The 22,872-nt window shown below is 49.1% G+C and overlaps 1 protein-coding gene across 1 annotated transcript; it reads left to right on the top strand.

Moving 5' to 3' along the window:
- Positions 1–2,522: 2,522 nt before the first annotated feature.
- CLRN3 (clarin 3) lies at positions 2,523–19,310 on the top strand. The gene is made up of 3 exons (XM_004020266.5): positions 2,523–2,907; positions 11,801–11,980; positions 18,712–19,310. Exons 1-3 carry the CDS (start codon positions 2,679–2,681, stop codon positions 18,990–18,992), a joined length of 690 nt encoding a protein of 229 aa, XP_004020315.3. The 5' UTR covers positions 2,523–2,678; the 3' UTR covers positions 18,993–19,310.
- Positions 19,311–22,872: the final 3,562 nt, after the last annotated feature.

The raw sequence follows: 22,872 nt of genomic DNA, 5'->3' as shown, positions 1-22,872 counted from the left end.
GTGTTTGTCTGTGTGCTCAGTCACCCAGTCGTGTTCAGCTTTTTGCAACCCCATGGTCTGTAGCCCAGCCGGCTCCTCTGCCTTACTGGTACTTAGATTTCATCCAGATTAGAAAATGTTTCTCTTTGAAAGATACTATAAAGAAAACAAAAACGCAAGCTAGAGATTGGGAGAAAATGCTTTCAAAACATAAACCTAGTAGAGGACTTATATGCAAAATATACATATAAAAACTCTTAAAACTGAACAAAAAGGGGTCAAACCAATTTAAGAAAAGAGCAAAAGATTCAAACAGATACTTCTCCAAAGGAAGGATACAGGTAAAAAATAAGCTCATAAAAAGATGTTCAACACCATTAATATTTGTGAAACCATCAAAACCATAGTGAGATACCACTCAGCACTCGTTACAATGGCATTTTTTAAAAACACTGGTGATAGCAAATGTTGGCGAGGACACGAAGCAGCTGGAAACACCGTGCACTGCTTGTGGGAATGCATATGGGAACAGACACCTAGGAAAACACTTTGTCAGTTTCTTCAGCAGTCAAGTACGTTTACTGGATGTCTGGGTCAGGAAGATCCTCTGGAGAAGGAAATGGCAACCCACTCCAGTACTCTTGCCTGGAAAATCCCATGGACGGAGGAGCCTGGTGGGTCTCAACAGAGTTGGACACGACTGAGAAACTTCACTTTCACTGCATGTCCCAGCAATTTCTCTCCTGTACATTTAAGTAAAAGGAAGGAAAGCGTATATTCAGAATATATGCTTTAACGTTCAGAACAACTTTATTCAAAATAGCCGATAACTTTCAGTTCAGTTCAGTTCAGTAGCTCAGCCATGTCCAACTCTTTGCGACCCCATGGACTGCGACACACCAGGCCTCCATGTCCATCACCAACTCCCGGAGTTTACTCAAACTCATGTCCATTGAGTTGGTGATGCCATCCAACCATCTCATCCTCTGTCATCCCCTTTTCCTCTTTCTTTCAACCTTTCCCAGCATTAGGGTCTTTCCAAATGAGTCAGTTCTTTGCATCAGGTGGCCAAAGGATTGGAGTTTTCAGCCAATAACTTGAATCTACCCAAATATCCATCAATTGCTGAACAGATCAACAAATTTAGAGGTAATCGGGTGAATCTCAAACTGGGAAAGGAAGACTGCATACTGTAAGGAACCATTTCTATGAAATTCTAGAAAAGGCAAAACTGTAGGGACAGAAAATCATAGAATTCCAACAGAATGCAGTAGTCCCTATAAAAATCGCCCCAATTTACGCAATTAATAGCCAGCATTTTCTAGTCCTGTAGGAAAGAGCGCTCTCTTCCATTGCTGGCGGGCTTATCAGTGAGAGGCCAATTTGGCTTTGGTATTGAAATGTCTGTTTGAACCAACAATTCTTAATCTGTTCTCAAGCAAGTTTATATGAACAAAAAAACTAAGAATACACAAAATAGCCAGAAGAGAGCATGTTAAATGAGTGGTGGCCTGGTTATTCTAGGGGGAAAAACAGAGAGTATCCGCTCATTCCACAAACAAGTTAGGTGCTATCCAAGAAAAGCGCAGGATGAAAATGTACATGTACAATATGACTCTAACTTTAGAGCCAGAGAAAGCGGTAGTCACTCAGTTGTGGCCGACTCCTTGTGACCTCGTGCACTGCAGCCCGCCAGGCTCTTCTGTCCCTGGGGACTCTCCAGGTAAGAATACTGGAGTGGATTGCCATTCCCTTCTCCAGGGGATCGTACGACCCAGGGATGGAACCTGGGTCTCCTGCACTGCAGACAGATTCTTTAGTCCCTGAGCTACCAGGGAAGTCCAATATAGAGTATAATAAAAAGCAGTATATCTAATATGCTGCGAACATCTATTTATTAACTCAAGAAATGATCTTCTTGACAAATGGAGGACTTCCTCTAAGAGCCAGAAATGATCGTTTACCAACTATTCATCATCCAACAGAGAGAACAGAGTTGCAAAGACAAAGCAGGATTGTTCAGAATCAGTTCCATCAGAGAACTAACGAGAGAGATGAAACCTCTCAAGTCACAATTTAAATAACAGATGAGTGTGATCCAGTTTGAAAGAGGAAATTTGAAAGGGGCACTTCTTTATCAAAGTCTGAAAATAAGGTGTCGGCTTTCCTCTTTCCAGTCCCTAGGACTTGTAGCAAGAGCTTCATCTCTTTAGGATTTCCTTTGGAACCTTTGTTAGGGTCACATCGTTAACCCTTGGCTGGTGGGACTCTGTGTTGTTGGCTGCTAGAATCAGTAACATTTGAGGGGTACAGGGCATATTATTTAGGAATTCTAGTTCTGTCCTGATGTGGTAGGCTGATTTTGTTTTCAAGGCACTTAAAAAAAAAAAGAGTTATAAGTTAGTTGTGTGATTGGCGATGTCTCAGGAAGACCGTGTTTACCCCTTGTTCCTCCCGGTTGGCTATAACCATAGCAACCTGTCACTCCAGACCGAAGTTCAGCTACCATAAATCTTTATGACCCTAGTCACAGTCCAATGTTCATCAGTGTAATCCTTCCTCTTGAAGAATGAGGTTTTATATTTCACAAGACAGTGTGAGACTTCATTTCTAAACACTGGACTCCAAAAGAGAAGGCCCAAAAATAGCATTAAAAGATCTCTGCTTTTTTACCCGAGGACCCTTATCGTCCTGAGAAAATGCCCACGGCGAAGAAAACGCTGACCTTCTTACTCAGCTTCGTCACCAGCCTGGGGGCTTTCGTTGTCCTTTGTGTTGTTCTGGCGACCCAGCAGTGGATCCGCAGCACGATCGCCATCAGTGACTCCTCTTCGAATGGTAGTGTGATCATCACCTATGGGCTTCTTCGTGGGAAGAGTATTCAAGAATTGAATCATGGACTTGCAGAACCAGACAAAAATTTTGAAGGTAATTATAGCTCATTTGAATGTATACAATGAGGCTGAATTAACTGGGTAAAATTGATGTCATCCTGTATTCTGGTCAGATACCCTTCAGAAATAATTTCCTGGTAAATTTTAATTGGGCTGTAGATACGATCTCATATATTTAATCTTGAAAATTCACCAAACTTTTTCAGCTTCCTCAGGTCTGGCTGGGTCTATTAGCAAAACAGTCGAAATCCTTCTGGTAGAGTTGCGTTTAAACAGTGTGTGTGTGTGTGTGTGTGTGTGTGTGTGTGTGTGTGAGTGTGTGCGTGTGTGTGCGCGTGTGTGTGTTAGTGGCTCAGTCATCTCCGACTCTTTGTGACCCCATGGATCTTAGCCCACCAGGCTCCTCTGTCTTTGGGATTTCCCAGACAAAAATACTGGAGTGGGTTGCTGTTCCCTTCTCCAGGAGCATCTTCCGGACCCAAGGATTGAACCTGAGTCTCCTGCATCTCAGGCAGATTTGTTACCATCTGAGACACTAGGGAAGCCTTAAACAGCACCAGTTAATTGACAAGAAAAAATGAAGCGGAAAATATGGGCAATTTATTACCCCTGAATCTCAGGTTCAGTACTTCCACTGATTTGAATTTGCATTCTTACTTCCAAACAATCTCATTGCTGTTGGAATTGATATTAAATTTCTATCACTTATATTAATTGAATATTTTACAGAAATTCCTATTTTTTTCTGATTTCGTACGCACTACTGCTCTACTCTCAATGCGCAGAAAACAAAAATTCATTGAGAATAAGCACAATTTAGCTACTTACTTGGCATTCAAAGTTTAAATACATACCACTGCTTTATTAATTTAGGAACATAATTTATAAACTATTTAGCATCTTAAATAGATTTGTTCTGAATGGTGCTTCATGCAGCTTACTATACAGGCTTTATCAGGTATTATGCAGTCATCACCTTTTTCTTTGTAAACATACATCATTTTTTTAAAAAACTAGTGTTTCCTGAGGCCATAGCATGGTAGGTTTATAACACAGAAAAAGCTCTCCGCTATCTTACAGAAGTCTAATTCTGTTCAAGTGCTGACTTGCCTTTTTTTCGTGTTTATTTTTATTCCTTTGTTTATTTTCAGCACCAGATCTTAGCTGTGGGACTAAAGTTGTGGGACTCCCACTTGGTTGTGGGACCTTTTATTTACAGCATGCGGCTCTTTAGTTGCTGCATGTGGGATCCAGTTTCCTGACCAGGGACGGAACTTGGGCCCCCTGCATTGGGAGCTTGGAGTCTTAGCCCCTAGACCACCAGGGAAGCCCTGAACTTACATCATTTTCTATCTTACACAAATGCAATATTTAGTCCTCATGCCATGCACAATGCTGGGAGTTTGAGCCTTTGACCGTAACTCCAAGTTCTAGCTCTAATTTGTGACTTTATTAATGAAATGACTTCCTGAATTCCAGAGCAGCATAATTATATTTCCAAATTATGAATCTGCCTTTTAGGCCTTAGCCAAAGCAAAGTCTCTGCCAGTATTTTAGCAGCATTGCGCATCTTTTCTGGTACCGACCTCAGCTCCTGGGGAAAAGGAGGAGAATTCACTCCGTGGGAACCAGAGACGAAGGCTTTCAGAGATTCAGTCCCACTTGCAGTTCTGTGAATACAATTTGCGAAACCAAAACTCCCTCCGGCTCCTGAATTTCCAGATACATGTTCAATTTTTAAAATACGAGTTAACAGTCTGGGAATTTTTACATTTTCATACAGTGTCTGTTTACAATCAATTGGTTTCCATTTGAGGTAAAGGGCTTCAGTGAGCTCCCTGACTCCCTGCCTCCTGGGGAGCTCAGGAGAGATCTGGGTGGGCCAGTCTGTCTCTAGAGCCCTGAGGGGGTGACGTGAGCACGGTGACTGTCGGAGGGTGGTGACAGCCGTGGGCAAGGATAACCCTGAAGGCGGCAGGGCCCGGTGGACACTGCAGGGCAGTGTGTGCCCGCAAAGGAGGCAGAGTATTTGCATTTGCTTTGCCTGGCTCTCTTTTTTAATTCTTGGTCCCCAGAGACCCACATTCCAGCTTCAGGTCCCTGCCTGCAGCCATACAGGTGTTTAGACGGCACTCTACTTCCCAGACACTGAGGTGCTTCTCAATTTCAGGGGCTAACAATCTGCTAGGGACCACTCAGAACCCAGGGGGCCTTCAGTGCTGGCATCTTTAGCAGTCGTTGATGTGGGAACACTTGCCAACTGTCCTTGCACAGAGGGGAAAAGCCATGTAGCCACAAGGTAGATGGTGCCTTGGCAGGTGTAGGTATGTGGACGCGGTCCCCAGGGAGCAGGATTACAAGCTTGCAGCGAGATGGTTTCCTCAGGACCACACAGGCTCATTTCCAATCAGAAACTGGCCATTGGCAGCCCAGTAAAATCATTGATATGAATGCCACTTTTCTGCCCTGCAGTGACGGATTGCCTTTTCAAATAAGAAGTTAACCAGGTCAGTTTCTTAGCCAGGAAGAGGTCTGACTGAAACCTCCAAAGCGTGATAAATATTGCTAAAACCCTGTTCTGTTCCAGCCTAGGATTTATCATATGGTGCCAATCTGGGGCTGTCGATTTCTGAAATGAAAGAGCAGCGTGAAGCCACGGTGGCTGAGCTCAACGTGCAAAAATAATTCAGCCAACCGTGTGTCACCCGGGGAAAATAATCAGTCCAACCTGGGGAGGAACCTCTCCATTGCATAACTAGACTGGGCAGCTCAGGTTCACCGGGAGCTCCACCAGCCTCGTCCCGAGGATCCCAGCTTGTCCAGCACCCAGATGAAAAGGGCCATGTGTCCACGAGTGAGCACGTTGCCCGGCTACTCCAAAAGTTCTAGTTATTTAATTTCAGTTTAAAAAAATCCTCCCTGGGCAGCTGTTACATAAGTGAGGGGCTTGGATCCTGAGTGGAACTGCACAGAGCCCCTGCCTGGGAGGATTCACCGCTCAGTCTTTCTAGAGAAAGACACCCTTATCGGTTAAATCCAGGAGCCTGCCCTACTTGTAGGTTAAAGGTGTGTGCAGGTCACTATGAGAACACAGGGGAGTTTCACCCCAAATGTGCCTCTCCTCCTCCAAGTCTCTTTCCCATCCCTTTCTGTTCTCAGGGAAGTTAGAGCTGAACTATTTGCTCACATTTAAAATGATGGAGGAAGTGAATCTGGTGCAAAAAAATCAAGTAACTGCAAGAACAAAGAAAGGAGGTTTATATCTCCAGAATGTACAGGAAGCCCCTTCTTACCATTCCTACCCGCCCAGTCCTACCCCACATACATCCCACGCTTGCCCTCGGGTAGAAGTGACTTCTTATTTGCCACTAGAGACGCGGCCCCGCAGGGCGGTGGAGCATAAAGGGGCAGAAGAGGCTTTCCCCTACTCTTCCCACAGAGATGTGTGTGCATGCCTGCTCCGTCGCTCAGTTCTGTGTGACTCTTTGTGACCCCATGGACTGTAGCCCACCAGGCTCCTCTGTCCATGGACTTTCCCAGGCAAGATAACTCCACTTCAGCCCACTGGACTGGGTTGCCATTTCCTCCTCCAAGGGATCTTCCCAACCCAGGGATCAAACCTTCGTCTCTTGCCTTGGCAGGTGGATTCTAAACCATTGTGTCGAGCCACCTTGGAAGCCACCTGCTGCCTCTCCCCCGACTGAGATAACCCTGGTCAGTTTCCCAGGCCAGCAGCTGGGACGTGCTGGGAGAGCTCCCAGGCCACACTCCGGTGTGTGTGGAGTCCTTCAAGGGGTACACTGGGGCCCAGAGATTCAGGAGTTCCCTTGGGTCAGGCCCCCTGGTGCCCAGATGGTTGAGTGGGGCATGGAGGCTGCTCCTCCCCACATAAAAGCCAGCGGCTCTGCCTCAATTTCCCGGGACTTCCTGAAAAGCAGACTAGAAGGGCCAGGTGGCCAGTGAGGCTTGAATATAAATCTTTGGGCCCAGGAAGCCCGGATGTTCAGATGACCCCTCATTTCCGCACTGCCCACCTCCCAGTGCATTCGGGCCTCTTTGCCGGAGCTGCCAGAATTGACAATTGGTTCCAACTGTAGGATGGCTTTCTCAATTCTGACGCTCGGACCGTTCAAAACAAGAAAAAAAGAACTGAATGTATTTGCTAATTTTGTAGGCAGAGAGCAGCTGTCAGATGCTGTGGAGGTTGATTGTGATTTCATTCTTGCTCAGCTTTCACTGAATTTATAGCTTTCACTGTCTGAGTTCTAAGCGGGGTTGGGGGGAAGGTTGGGTGGCTGGAAGGTACAGGAGATACAGCTGTCATACCTGTGGGGCAACTCAGAGGCTGAAATACAATTCTGAAATGTGGCAGTTAAACTTAACCTAAATTGTCACATGAATTCATAGAAAAGCATCAGTCAAATTGACTCCGCTTTGAGAACTGATGTCTGGGTGTCTGCTCAGTCGCTCGGCCATGTCTGACTCCTTGTGCCCCCATGGACTGTAGCCCACCAGGCTTCTCTGTCCGTGGGATTCTCCAGGCAAGAATAGTGGAGTGGGATCCCTACTCCAGGGGATCCTCCCAACCCAGGGATTGAACCCAGGACTCCTGCGTCTCCTGCATCGGCAAGTGGGTTCTTTACCACTGAGCTTCACCAGGTCGCTCCTTTCTAATTTACTCTAAAATGTGGAATATTAACCATTCGCAAATGACCCTCCATTTAAGATTTGATAAGGTTTCCCTAGGGGACTTCAGGCACTTGGACACGTGACATTTGACCCATGCTGAAATTTTTATTTTCTAGTGTGCTAGGTTGCTCAGTGGTATCCGACTCATTGCAACCCCTTGGACTATTGCCCGCCAGGTGGCTCTGTCCATGGAATCTTCCAGGCAAGGATCCTGGAGTGGGTTGCCAGTTCCTCCTCCAGGGGACCTAGGGATTGGATCTGCGTCTTTTGTGTCTCCTGCGTTGACAGACGGGTTCTTTACCACCAGTGCCATCTGGGGAGCCCTATTTTCTAGTTAAGCATCCAAATTATGTCTCATTGGCTAAGGACAGAGTTCCCTTAGTCCCCAGGAAACTTCTGATCTGGAGCAGGAGCTTCCTCCTTGGTGCTCAGGCAGAGCCAGGGGGTCGTGGAACGTAGGAGAAGCGGTTCTTCCCTGGGGTGACTAAGTTTGGAAGGATCCACAGCATTTGACCTTGTGCCTTGAGACAGGTGTGTCCTGCTTCTTGTTTTTTACTCTGACGTCATCTTCCACAAGTCACTAAATAGTAGTGTGCTGCCTCACAGCCTGGCAAAGCTCCTCACTCGTCTCCGGGGTGAGAGAGACCAAGAAGCCAGAGCCTCGGGTTAAGGGTCGGACCTTGGAACAGTCTCAGTGCAGATGGTCCCTCCCCCGAGGAGGGCAGGGCTCCTCACCTGGGCAACAGCAGGTGACTGAGAGGACCATGTCCTCAGCTAAGCCAAGGCCTGTCAGACTTCTCACCGAGTGCATCACCAAGAGGACATATCCAGAGTGCGTAAACCAGCAGAGCACTTAGCCCCTCCCATGGGTCACCAACAGAAATCCCCGCCCATGGGTCACCAACAGAAATGGCGACAGGGCCAGACAGTACCAGGGAGGAGCGGACCGGCCGTGTGTGTGCTGGACTCTGCCCCTGGGGCCCGGCTCCCTGGGCAGTGAGCTCATGGCCTGCATGTTGCTGAGCTGGTATTTCCCTCTCCTGTCCTCCCTGGTCCCCTGTGGAGTTGGCAGGGCTGTGGCTGCTCACCGGAGACCACACCTGGATCTCCCTTCTGGCTGTTTCCTCTCCTGCCTTGTCCTCTTCTGCAGGCTTTGGCTGCCACGCTTGCCTGCCTTCTGCTCAGCCCTGCATGCCTGGCATTGCGTCCCTGCTCCGTCCAGCCGGGGATGGTTCCAGCCCAGGCCGGGCCATGTGACCTGGCCTTCAGGATGAACTCTGTCACACACGAGGGTCTTTACGACTGTATCCCCACTGCCGGGATGTCCGAAGGCTGACTTGCTGGCTCAAATCTCTCATGTCTACCCTCTGTCCATTGATGACAAATTTAGCTCCTTCACAGAATACTGCTGGTTTAAAATAAAAATGTCTGAGCGACTAACACGTAGGTGTTAGAGATAGACAGAGATGGCACAGGGAGTGCCGCATCTTAACAGGAGTGCTGAGCCCATCTGGCCACCACGAATGGGGAGGACGGTCAGACTAGAGTGTGTGTGCAGTCAGGGCCAGGATGCCAGGAGCCGTGGAATCACGTCTTACGAATAACTCACTGGGTTTACATCCTCTTTTCAAATGTTGGGAGAAGCTCCAGGCAGGAGAGGATGGAGTGGATTCTGCATTGGTCCCAAAGGAGCATTAGGACCCAGGGTTAATATCATAGAAATGCAGGATGAAGAACCTTTGAACGGCTAAGGTACCATAGGGATGGAAAGGGCGACCTTGAAGACGGAGGGCTCCTTGTTCCCAGGACGCGGTCTGGCATGACACTCAGCAGCTCCCGCCTGCACGACATCCGGGGTCCCCTGTGGCTTCCAGGGCCCTGTTCCTTAAAACTCACCACCCACAGCAGAACAAGAAAGCTTCTGTGGCTATTTAGGTTTCTGTTCTTTTAAGCTGCTCTGGGTGAAGATGTGAGAAACTCCAGCTGTCTCCTAGGGGCCCTGAGAAACAGGAATGAAAAGAAGGAAGCTCTGACTCTTTCTCTCCCACCCCCACCCTGGTTCCTCAGTTCAGTTCAGTTACTCAATTGTGTCTGACTCTTTGGGACCCCGTGGGCTGCAGGCCTCCCTGTCCATCACCAACTCCCAGAGTTTGCTCAAACTCATGTCCGTTGAGTCGGTGATGCCATCCAACCATCTCATCCTCTGTCGTCCCCTTTTCCTCCCGCCTTCAATCTTTCCCAGCATCAGGGTCTTTTCCAATGAGTCAGTCCTTCACATCAGGTGGCCAAAGTATTGGAGTTTCAGCCTCAGCATCAGTCCTTCCAATGAACACCCAGGACTGATCTCCTTTAGGATGGACTGGTTGGATCTCCTTGCGGTCCAAGGGACTCTCAAGAGTCTTCTCCAACACCACAGTTCAAAAGCATCAATTCTTCAGCTCTCAGCTTTCTTTATAGTTCAAGTCTCACATCCATACATGACCACTGGAAAAACCATAGCTTTGACTAGACAGATCTTTGTTGACAAAGTAATGTCTCTGCTTTTTAATATGCTGTCTAAGTTGTCATAGCTTTTCTTCCAAGGAGCAAGCGTCTTTTAATTTCATGGCTGCAGTCACCATCTGCAGTGATTTTGGAGCCCCAGAAAATAAAGTCTCTCACTGTTTCCATTGTTCCCCTATTTGTCATGAAGTGATGGGACCGGATGCCATGATCTTAGTTTTTTGAACATTGAGTTTTAAGCCAGCTTTTTCACTGTCCTCTTTCACTTTCATCAAGAGGCTCTTTAGTTCCTCTTCACTTTCTGCCATAAGGATGGTGTCATCTGCATATCTGAGGTTATTGATACTTCTTCTGGGAACCCTGACTCCAGCTTATGCTTCATCTTGCTTGACATTTCTCATGATATACTCAGCATGTAAGTTAAATAAGCAGGGTGACAGTATACAGCCTTGACGTACTCCTTTCCCAATTTGGAACCAGTCTGTTGTTCCATGTCTGGTTCTAACTGTTGTTTCTTACCTGCATTCAGATTTCTCAGGAGACAGGTCAGGTGATCTGGTATTCCCTTTTCTTTCAGAATTTTCCATAGTTTGTTGTGATCCACACCGTCAAAGGCTTTAGCATAGTCAATGATGCAGAAGTAGATGTTTGTCTGGAACTCTCTTGTTTTTTTGATGATCCAACGGATGTTGGCAATTGATTTCCAGTTCCTCTGCCTTTTCTAAATCCAGCATGAACATCTGGAAGTTCTCGGTTCACTTACTATTGAAGGGTTCTGAGCATTACTGTGCTGGCCTGTGAGATGACGATAGTTCTTCTGTATTCTTGCCACCTCTTCTTAATATCTTCTGCTTCTGTTAGATCCCTACCATTTCTGTCCTTTATTGAGCCCATCTTTGCAAGAAATGTTCCCTTGGTATCTCTAATTTTCTTGAAGAGATCTCTATTCTTTCCCATTCTAGTGTTTTCCTCTATTTCTTTGCATTGATCTCTGAGAAAGGCTTTCCATCTGAACTCTGCATTCAGATGGATATATCTTTCCTTTTCTCCTTTGCCTTTTGCTTCTCTTTTTTTCTCAGCTATTTGTAAGGCCTCACAGACAACCGTTTTGCCTTTTCCATTTCTTTTTCTTGGGGCTGGTTGATCACTGAGGAAGGCTTTCTTGTCTCTCCTACCACGGTTCCCACACCTTGCCATTCCAGTGATGTTGTTAGTGTATTCCTGAGGGCTCTGAAATCTTACTCCCGGGTTAGTTTTGCCTTCTTTCACTGCACGTCCTGGTAAACACTTTACTGAATGTAGCGGCAGTCTCCTAAGGGGCTCAATGTACAGACAGCTCTTGGAGATGTTCTATAAACACGTGGCTGGGCTCCCAGATGAGTGGGGCCAATGCACCTCTGGTGTCTGACCATCTTGTATTGTAAACAGCTGAGGGAGTGGGGAAAGCAGACGCCAGGGGAGGCTGGCTGGCGGTCAGAGAGAGGAGGGTGACAAAAGCAGGGACTGATGGCAGAGGGCGCAGGGCGTCCGTGTTTCATTTCACACGTGTGGAGATCCATGTCTGGTGCTCCCCTGCACTCCAGAAATATGGAACTGTTATGGAAAGGCTGAGGATGTCTAGCCCCAGTGCCTAAGCCGGTGGAATGGGAAGGGGCCCCGAGAGGGTGGACCAGTCCTTGGGCCCAAAGCTGGTCTTTGCGTCGGGGGCACCACTTACTTACCAGACCTTGTTTCAGTTTTAGGGACATTGACCAATTCTTCCCCGAAGACTCTGCACTCGGTGGTCATCGTGTTCCTGGCCCTTGGTTTGTTCAGTTCGCTGCTGAGCGCCGGGTTCACCTTCTACAACAGCGTCAGCAACCCCTACCAGACGTTCCTGGGGCCAACGGGCGTGTACACTTGGAGCGGGCTCAGCGGTCAGTATCAGCCAGCCCCGGCCTCTGTCCCCCTGGTTCCCTCTCACAAGAGGACACACACGCTCACTGAAGGACCCTGGGCATTCAGAATGTGCTGAGTCGAGTGTGGGGGGCTGAGGCTTATTTTCGCAAGACTTCAGCTTTTTAAAAAAATTTTTTTCTTGTTTATTTTTTTTTAATTTTTATTAATTTATTTTTTTTAAGCCTTCAGCTTTTATTCAGCATCTTCAGATGTGCTTCAGGTGCCCTGGGGAGGGGCGGACTGTGGGTAAGGAGGGCGTGTTAGGTGTTAAAAATGTATGATATACCCAGTCTTTGCCTTCGAGTATCCAGGGTAAGGCGTTAAACAGGGACACGCATGTCAGCAAAGCATTCCCTGGGCTCCTGCTGGGTGCTTGACTGCAAAGTAGGCTCCACGTGAGGTGGAGAGGCACACGCGTGCGCACACATGTGCGCACACACACGTGCACATTTACTTAGTCCCCTTCTTGCCCCCACAGAACAGCAGCCGACTTGGCCTAACATGTAAACACGAAGGCGGCCCAGAGCCACCGAGAACGCCCTTGTGGGCATCTGGGCCGACGCCCTCCTTGTGGGCGGCCTGTGAATCCCGGGTGTCAGCTGGGTGGTGCTGCGAGGTTGTGTTGTCTGTGTGGGGGGAAAGCTGTTGGGGTGGGGAATGGGAAGTGGGTTTCAGTTGGGATCACAGTGTTTTGAACTCTCTGAGGGTCTCACGGGTTCTGGGGCCACTGTGCTTGCCCAGGGGCTTGGTCCAGTGGGAGCCTTGTTGCCCCTGCCCAGCAGTGGGGTTTCTCCTGCTCTGTCCCTCTCTCCACCACAAGAACCTGACCTTGAGAGTGGATCAAAAATGGCCCATCCTACTAATGGGATGCCAGCCTGGATGAGACACAAGCTGGAATCAAGATTGCCAAGAAAAATGTCAATAACCTCAGATATGCAGATGACAGCACCCTTATGGCAGAAAGCGAAGAGGAACTAGAGAGCCTCTTGATGAAAGTGAAAGAGGAGAGTGAAAAAGTTGGCTTAAAGCTCAACATTCAGAAAACTAAGATCACGGCATACGGTCCCATCACTTCATGGCAAATAGATGGGGAAACAGTGGAAACAGTGAGAGACTTCATTTTCTGAGGCTCCAAAATCACTGCAGATGGTGACTGCAGCCATGAAATTAAAAGATGCTTGTTCTTTGGAAGAAAAGTTATGTCCAACCTAGACAGCATATTAAAAAGCAGAGACATTACTTTGCCAACAAAGGTCTGTCTAGTCAAAGCTATGGTTTTTCCAGTAGTCATGTACGGATGTGAGATTTGGACCATAAAGAAAGCTGAGTGCCGAAGAATTGATACTTTTAAACTGTGGTGCTGGAGAAGACTCTTGAGAGTCCCTTGGACTGCAAGGAGATCCAACCAGTTTATCCTAAAGGAAATCAGTCCTGAGTATTCATTGGAAGGACTGATGCTGAAGCTGAAACTCCAATACTTTGGCCACCTGATGTGAAGAACTGACTCATTGGAAAAGACCCTGATGCTGGGAAAGATTGAGGGCAGGAAGAGAAGGGGATGACAGAGGATGAGATGGTTGCATGGCATCACTGACTCAATGGACATGAGCTTAATTAAGCTCCAGGAGTTGGTGATGGACAGGGAGGCCTGGCGTGCAGCAGTCCATGGGGTCGAAAAGAGCTGGACACGCCTGAGTGACTGAACTGAACTGAACTAATGGGCTGGTCCTGGCAGTGGTCGTGTGTGTGTTGCACGTGGTATATTTAAACACAGACCAGGAACTTTCAGGGAGAAGATAGCTGCTGTGGATCTAGGGGCATCAAGAAGTCTCGGATGGCGGGCTCTGGGCAGCTTCCTGCCCTTCTGTGAGGCCGTCGTCACACTGGCCAGTGCAGGTGGCTGGAGGCGCCGCTGTGCTGTGGATCCCAGCAGGGCTGTGCTGAGACCACGGACACCTGGCTTTCTGGGGAGGGAAGCCCTGAGCACAGCCCTGTGTGGTATGAGTGCACACACGCTTCCGCTGTGGCCTCTTTCAAGCTCATATTTAAGAAGCCAGCCCCATTCTGGCATGGATACAAGGGAGAGCCTCTCAACACTCTGACCAAACAAGCTGGGATTCCTAAACATCATGCAGGACAACAGGTGGAAATCCGGTCTGCCCCGGGCAAGCCTGCACACCCACGTCTCAGCTCTGAGCATCTGGGATCAGGCTGGTGTAGCCACATCCGCACATGACCAGCCCTTTCCTTTCTTTCTGTGCATTTGTGATCAAAACAAGCAGATGCCCAAACTTAAAGGGCATCAGCTGCCGGCCAGGAATGAGCGTTTGGGCTTCCCATCTCACGGTGGATCTGGAGGGGTTGGTTCAAAACTCAGAGGCCCTCATCCAGACACCAGGGTTCTGTGCCCCAAGCTGCTCCTATGACTGTAGTTCACGTCTGTCAACCAAACCAAAGGCAACACTCATTGGCACTCATTGCCAGGGTGAAAAAAATAGATTCTTTTAATTTTTGCTCATGCGATGAAGAAGCTAAGGGAAGCAGTGGCTTCAGGTACAGCTGGATCCAGGATCTCAGCCTGAGCCTTCAGACCTCTTCTCCCTCCTGTGTGCCCTCCGTCAGTAAGTAGCTAGGCTGGTCCTCCTAAAGGCAAGACATCTGCCAGTTCTTTCTGGCCCATCACAGATGCAGCAACTGCAGGAGAGAAGATGATTTTTTTTCCCCCAAAACCTGACTCTTGCTAGAGTTGGCCTCCTCCATTTCTGGAGCCGTCTCCATAGCTGGCAGGGTTGAATTCACTGACTGACCCACTTTGGCTGAGGACACTGACCACCTGGAGCTGGGGCTGAGGGGGAGGGATCCGAGAGCAATGTCGATCACTAGGACCAGAGGGATGGGCTGGGTGGGGCCAGCCGGACAAAATCCACCCTCGTTGCTCTGTCTACACCCGCAGGGTCCAGAACCCATCCCCTCGTCTCTGCAGGACAAAGCCCCTGGCTTCAGTGTCTTCCTCCACTGTTGAGTATGAGCTGGCTTTGCTCAGGGCAGAGGCCTGATGCATGTTTGTGGAGGAAGACATGGGAAGCAAGGCCAGCAGCCTCCCCACCCCCAGTCCACACCTGGTTCTAACAACAAAGAATTGTTTGATGGGCAGCAGGCTCCCGCCGCATTCCTCCCCAGGCTCAGGGCAAGTTCTGACACATAGAGCGGCTGTGAGGTGGGCAGAAGCACAATCGGAGACTTTGATATGTGAGGCGGAGGTGAGCAGCCTCCAACTCTCAAAGGGCAGACTTGGGCCCCATTTGGTTGAAGAATTGCTGAAAACTCAGGGCCCCCCGAGGCTCAGCCTGCAGCGGGCTTTGTGCACAAATACACCATCTCCAGGTCCCTGCCTTGGGTCATTCTGGCACCGGGGGCGGGGTCAGGCTGCCCTGAGGTGCCCTGTGGCCAAAGGAAGGGCCGCACATGCCTCTCCAGGCTGGGCTTGGACACAGGCTCCTTGGCTACAGGAAGAAGGGGAGCAGTTTGCTGGCTTGTCTCTGAAGCAACAGGAGGAGATGCTGCTTTGAGGACAAAAGCATGACTTGCAGCCTCCCTCCCGGGCCCCTGTGCCCTCTGAGCCCAGCCTGGCATGGTGACCCTGGCCACAGGGGACAGAACTGTCGTCTGAGAGGAGCTGGAGATGACAGCGGAGCCAGGGAGAGCACTGCAGATGGTCTGCCCTGACACACTCGGTCCTCAGCCCGGGAACCGAGAGCAGGGAGGAATTTGCGTGCCAAACTGTTTCCTGCGCTTCTTCCTCACACCTTCATCTCATGTCTGTCAGCTGCTCTGCAGGCTGGAGCCCTTGGTCTGGAGGAAGTTCGTAGAAGTACTGTTGAACTTTATGCAAAACTTTGTTTAGGTCCTTGTTCAGTTGTTCAAGCTCTAAAATCGTTGCATATCTCCATTGAAATTCAATGCCAATGGGCATGGAATATGATTTCACTTGAATGAGGAGCTCTATTGGAAAACCACCTAACGCTTCAGTGTCAGAGCCAGGAATTTTAAGGGCTTCCCTGGTGGTTCAGATGGTACGTCTGCCTGCAACGCGGGAGACCTGTGTTCGATTCCTGGGTTGGGAAGATCCCCTGGAGAAGGAATTGGCAACCCACTCCAGTACTCTTGCCTGGAAAATTCCATGGGCAGAGGAGCCTGGTAGGCTACAGTCCATGAGGTTGCAAAGAGTCGGACACAACTGAGTGACTTCACTTTCACTTTCAAGGTGACTGCCCTAATAAGGGATCATTATCTGTAATCGGCAGGTCCCACGCCCACGGGGACAGGCCAGGGGGGTGGAAGGCCAGCGCCCTGAGCCCTTGGGGGATCCTCCGTCTGCCATGGGGCTCCCTCCAGGTCCCATAAACCTTCTGTCCCAGGAACCACAGAAGCAGGCAGTGAGCGGTGTCCCCTTCCGCCGGGGGGTCAGCTCAGCATCCATGTCCATTGGCGGGTGCCCTCATGGTTTAAGTCAAAGTCGTGAGCATCCACTTCAGAGAAGAGTGTGTAGCCCATTTCTGGGTTTTGCTCCTTTCTGACTAAAGCTTTTAGAAGAAACTTCCCAAGAGCAGAATGAGGGATAATTACAGGGTGTGAGACACGCGGTGCAGAGGGGAGGGGCTTCGTGCACCCCCACTCCTGTTATTATTAAGAAATAAATGCATTAGGTTGAAGATGAAAGACTGTCCTCAAGGGGAATGAAAACGCCTCACCCAGAAGCCCTCTAATTAGGGCCTCTGGAGGGCTGGTCCTGGGTGTGGGTTATGGGCAGGGCACGTTGGGTGCCGAATGTCCTCCTAGTTTTGGGTGAACGTCAGCAGAGGAAGAGTCAGACAGTGTGTGTCGGTCTGGACCTCCGTCCTGGGGACTCCTGGATGGCCGCCCAGCACGGTCAGCCTGACTCCACTGGACGGCTCATCACGAATCCAGCACAGCTGCCTTCTGACCCTCCTTCCTCTGCCTGTTTGAACAATCTATTGAGATGTGACTCCCATACCGTACAGTTACCCATTTAAGGGTGCCATTCAGTGATTTCCAGTGTATTCGCAGAATACACGGTTGATTTTAGGATATTCTCCTGACCGCGAAAGGAAACTCCTTCCCCGGCACCCCCCATAGCCCCACGCAGCCTCGAAGCTCCTCAGGGTTTGTAGCTCCCCACCTTTGGAAGATGAAGATCGAGGTTCAGAGCAGCTGAGCGCATCTCCCAAGACCTGCGGCTGGAGGCCTTGACCCTGCTCTCTCTGACTCCAGAACCACAGTTGAAGCCAAGGGGGCTTTCCAAAGCCAAGACTGAGGAAGGTTCTCTAGTGCAGGACATTGTGAATAAAAAAGGATGAGTTTACTAAAGAGGGATTCCCTCATAGCTCAGTTGGTAAAGAATCCGCCTGCAGTATGGGAGACCCCTGTTCGATTCCTGGGTTGGGAAGATCTGCTGGAGAAGGGATAGGCTACCCACTCCAGTATTCTTGGACTTCCCTCGTGGCCTGGCTGGTAAAGAATCCACCTGCAATGTGGGAGACCTGGGTTCGATCCCTGGGTTGGGAAGATCCTCTGGAAAAGGGAAAGGCTGCCCACTCCAGGATTCTGGCCTGGAGAATTCCACTGACTGTATAGTCCACGGGGTCGTAAAGAGTCGGACACAACTGAATGACTTTCACTCACTTACTAAAGAGAGCCTTCCTGGTTAAACACTGCCCCCTGTTATGGGTTGAATGAGACCCCAGTTGCCAGGCTGGTGGGTCCCCAGAGCTTCCCAGGTGGGCTCGGCCTCTGTATCTTGTGCTCAGGACCCTCCAGACCCCTCCCCATCAGCTGGACTTATGTCTCCCAGACCAGGATGCTCACCGTGCATCACAATGGATAGATGTTTGGGCTGGCTGTTTTTCTCGTCTTGCCTCAGCCTCCCCACCACACTGGTCCTCTATAGACAGTTGTCCCGTCGACCCCCGTGATCGATCACTTGTCCCGTTGCTCACGCAGCGTGCAGGCTCAGTTCATCCCTCTGGGAAGTGGGCAGGGTTCAACTCGTTCTGAAAGGACTTGAGCTGAATGTGTGCTCCTGGTCACAGCTGCCCTGTGTTATCGTTAGCTTTTAGGGTCTAGAGTCTAGCGTGCATCTTTTGTTTCTTTTACCTTCTCCCTAATGCGGAGAAGAGAGTAAATCCCAGTGTAGATGTTCAGTGAAAGCCCACAGTGCGCATGTTTGATAAAGGGAAAAACAGTGACCTTAAAAGTGTACATTAACGCCTATATGTGGAATCCAGGAAAACAGATGAAAGTAGTTCCAAGGCAGAAATAGAGATGCAGACATAGGCAGCAGACTTGGGGACGCAGCGGGGGAAGGGAGGGTGGGAGGAATGGGGAGACTAGGACGGACACACACACACCACCGTGTGCAAAACAGACAGCTTGGGGGGAGCCTGCTCTATAGCACAGGAAGTCGGCTCAAGGCCCTGTGCTGACCTAGAGGGTGGAGTTGGGGTAGGGGGGCAGGAGGTCCAAGAGGGAGGGGACATATGTACGCGTGGGGCCTACTCACTTCATTGTATAGCAGAAACTAACGCAACATTGTAAAGCAACTACCCTCCAATAAAAAAAAAATCTTAAAAATAAAAATATTCATTGAAATATACCACCATGTTATTTACAAACTCTTTCTTCCCTTCAGCATCCTTCACATTCATAACCATGGTGCTCTTTGTGGGGAACACACAGTCCAATCGTCTCTCAGAAGAGCTGGCCCAGAGGCTGTACCCGCTCTATCCTGCTGCCACTCAACAAGGGACGTCCCACACTTACGGATACTCGTTCTGGCTCACCCTGCTGGTCATCCTCCTAAATGTGGTCACTGCGGTCATCATCATCTTCTACCAGAAGGCCAGATACCAGCGGAAGCAGGAGCAGAGAAAGCCCATGGAGTCTGCGCCGAGAGATGGAATTCTATTCTGAAGTCTGTGTCCTCGTTTGGTGGCTAGGTCTCCTGTTGAACGGCTTCTCTCAGAGCAGTGACTGGCCGGCATGGCTGAGTCGTCAGCAGGTAAAAGTGTGGCCCTGTCTGACCGTCACTCAGGGACAGTTTTCACATCTCACGACACTATGTTCTTCATAACTGATGCACCCTTGACAAAGGACGCTTCCCGTGAGGGTGGGGAAGGTGAAGAAGAAAGCTCGGCGGTCTGCATCGTGTTTAAAGCAGGGCCATGATTGTGAGCCTGTCGACCTTCTGACCTGGCCTCACTCTCTTAAGTAATAAAGGCTTGTGTTACACGCCTCGCCTTCGAGTTGCTCAAAGCACTTTGCTACCTGTGACCTCATTCCCCACAGGAGGGACCACTCATTCTGCTTCCACCCTGTGAATGGAGACTTGCATACAAGGAGGGATCCAGAAATGGTTTTTCCAAGCCCAGGTGTTAGAAGGGAAGGAGAGACTTAGGGGTGTGTGACCTGGACTTCTGGACCCTCCGCCTCTGATCTAACTTAAACTCAGTGCTGGGTAGAGAGGCTGACATTCAGTTTTGAGTTTCCAAGGTGGACTTTTGGCAGGGAAAAGACGAGGAAGGAAGAAGATCAAGGAAAGATGGAAATTATAGCTCCATAGCCTCATGCTAAGAAGGTTAAATATATTTTTGTTTAAAAGACGGTGGTTAGTTCAGTCGAAATAGAAATGTCATATTTTGGCGAGTTCTGGAACCCCCATCAGCCGATGCTCTGCTCGGCTGCTGCAGTGTCCCCGACACAGGTGAGGGAGCATCACCCATCGCAGACTGCTGGTGGCTGGAGGCTCAGTAAGCAGTGCGGTCTGGCTCTGTGACTTGCAGGCATATCCTGAGTCAGGGCCAGGGCAGGGGCACAGTGCAGTGACGGATTGCACAGGTGGGTGGAACTAGTTCATGGCTCACGAGAGGACAGTGGGTGACCTGGAATATTTTTTAAAAAACACCAGATGGATTTGGCCTACTTTACCTGTAGGATATTCTCTCAGAAAATCACTTTGAGAATCTTTTAGGCTTGCATATCCTACACTTTAGCGGGGTCAAGGATGTCAGGATTCTGAAATAATCACCTTTCACATTGTGATAGAACCAGAGCCTAAGGGAACAGAATTCCCGTAGTGTAATTTACAAAGCAGCAGTTCTCTGGACAGAAGGCAAATTCTTTAGGAAACTAGCAGAGATGAACAATCTGCCCTGGAAATAACATCGTTTTCCTTCGAGAAGCACTGCGTACCTGCAATGTGGTTAACACCTTGCTAAGCCAGGTACCCGCCCCCAGGGAGATCACTGTTGAACAGTCAAGACAGATATTCAAAAAGCAGTCAAAATTCCCTGTGAAATGTGTACTTAGTCACAAAATTATGTTCACTCTTTGAAAAGTCAGTTCTCCATAACCTCCCACCCCCAAGTTCTACAAAGTCAAAATTATAATTCTAATAACTTATTCTAATAATTCTAATAAGTTAACCTATTGTGAAACTGAATGTATTAAAAATGTTAACCTCAGTGAAAATGTTCTAAGTTCTTTGACGCTAAAACATCTATGTTCTTTGGTGGCGTGAACTTTATATCAGATTTTAATAATGGGGACAAGTAACAAGGAAGCTAAGGGTAATAACTGCTTCTCATTTCATGTATAACATTCGTGCAAAGGACACAGCAAGAGGTGAAGCCTTCATTTACTCATCTCAGCGTTTGAACAGAGTTTGGTGTCTTTAGAGGACAAACTATCTCACTCCTTAGATCATACATGGATTTGCGGAAATATTTAAGACATAGGAAAATCAGGTGAGTGGAACCACAGCTCACGGTTAGGGAATGAAGAGACAGGCTCCCCTATCACCGCTGAAGGTAGAAGGTAAAGAAGCCGATGGGTATTCAGTGAAAACCTTGGGCTTGCCCTGTGGCTCAGCTGGTAAAGAATCTGCCTGCAATGCAGGAGACCTGGGTTCGATCCCTGGGTTGGGAAGATCCCCTGGAGAAGGGAAAGGGTTCCCACTCCAGTACTCTGGCCTGGAGGATTCCATGGGCTATACAGTCCATGGGGTCACAGAGAGTCAAACACGACTGAGCGACTTTCACTTCACTCACTTCTTAAGGAACAACCAGGCCAGCTGCCTCTTCACAGTCTCAGCCACTCTTGTAAGGCCCAATCCTGGCCTCTTGCCCCGGCCTCCTGTCCATGGAGCAGTGAGGGGCTTTATTTTCAGGGAGAAGGTGCCACTGAGTAATGCTCTACTGCTCTCCTGTTGATCAGTTGCTCACTCGCGTCTGACTCTTTTGCAACCCCGTGGACTGCACCCCGCCAGGCTCCTCTGCTCAGGGAACTCCCCGCTCCATAAGGGGTGGGCTGCCATTTCCTTCTCCATCTTCCCGACCTGAGGATCACACCGTCTCCTGCACTGCAGGTGGATTCTTTACCCCTGAGCCACCTGGAAAGCCTTGCTGTTCTAAACCTGCTTAACAAACATGCATTCTCCTACTTTTGTGTTAACAGAACCAGCTGAAACATTATTCGGCAGGGGTCCAAACAGTCCTATGAAACCTGAATGTTTCAGGGATTGTCGTAGGACCTCCAATCAACACACGTGGTCCTGTTATGATGAGCTAGGTTACTATATAGAATACGGTGCTCTTCCATTTTATAGGAACATAGGGGCTATGATAACAATACTAGAGAAAGTTGCTAATGAAGGTCAAAGGGATGGGATTTCTCTAATGAGCTGATGCTTACAAAGCATGCTGGGAGAAGACCAGGTAATCCAGGTTAGCTTGACCATCAGCATTACAATTTCATTTGATCATCTCACCAAAGCCTGTGGATTGGAGTTGTCTCCTTGGATCTGACACTTCTCTGGGTCTAAATAACCATCGTGCAGCCAGCCCAGGTGCTGTATTGGTCCCCCGTGTGTGGTTCGTAGCCACACGGGTAGACGTCGGCAGCCTCCTGCTTTCTGGTTGGCCTCTTGGAAGCCCTGGAAACTGGCTATTCTGCAAAGTGTAGGCAGACACCTACCAATTTCCAGAACAGGCTCTCCTTCCTGCCCTCATCCACCCTGAGACCATCTTCTTCGTCCCAGAAAGCAGCCACTGAGTGCGGATCTGAAGCCAGGTTCTTAGTGATCTAATCGGATGGCTTTCTACAGCCTGGACCAGCATGCAGGCCTGGTGTGCGTGGGAGAGGATGTGTGGGGGAGGATGTCTAGAGTCAGTTTGGAATCGGAAACTCTAGCTTGGAGAGGAGCGAGGCTCCTTAGTCCCTGAGCCCCTCCAGGCTCTCCCAACCATGGCACCCAGGTCCCCCACCCCAGAGGGCACAGTATGCATAGGTCCCCCAGCCAAGGGTGCCACCTGGAAAGCCTTACTGTTCTACACCTGCTTAACAAATGTGCATTCTCTTACTTTCATGTTAACGGAACCAGCTGAAACATTATTTGGCAGGGGTCCAAACAGTTCTATGAAACTTGAATGTTTCAGGGATCGTCATAGTACCTCCAATCAACACACGTAGTCCTGTTATGATGAGCTAGGTTACCATATAGAATACTGTGCTCTTCCACTTTATAAGAACATAGAGGCTATGATAACAATACTAGAGGAAGTTGCTAATGAATGTGCTGATGCCTCCCTAGCAGCTGGGGCTACGGTCTGCGGTCTGGTCCTCAACCTCTGTCCTCACCCCAAACCCCTCCTCCCCCAGGACACGGGGACACAATTGGAGACTCCATTTGTAGACTGCTCTGACATCTCATCTTTCCTCTTCTCCTTTGCCTTTTGCGTCTCCTCTTTTCACAGCAATTTGTAAGGCCTCCTCAGACACCCATTTTGCCTTTCTG

Source organism: Ovis aries, chromosome 22 (genome assembly GCF_016772045.2).
Source record: "Ovis aries strain OAR_USU_Benz2616 breed Rambouillet chromosome 22, ARS-UI_Ramb_v3.0, whole genome shotgun sequence".
Lineage (NCBI taxonomy): Eukaryota > Metazoa > Chordata > Mammalia > Artiodactyla > Bovidae > Ovis > Ovis aries.
This window is presented reverse-complemented; position numbering and strand designations above follow the sequence as displayed.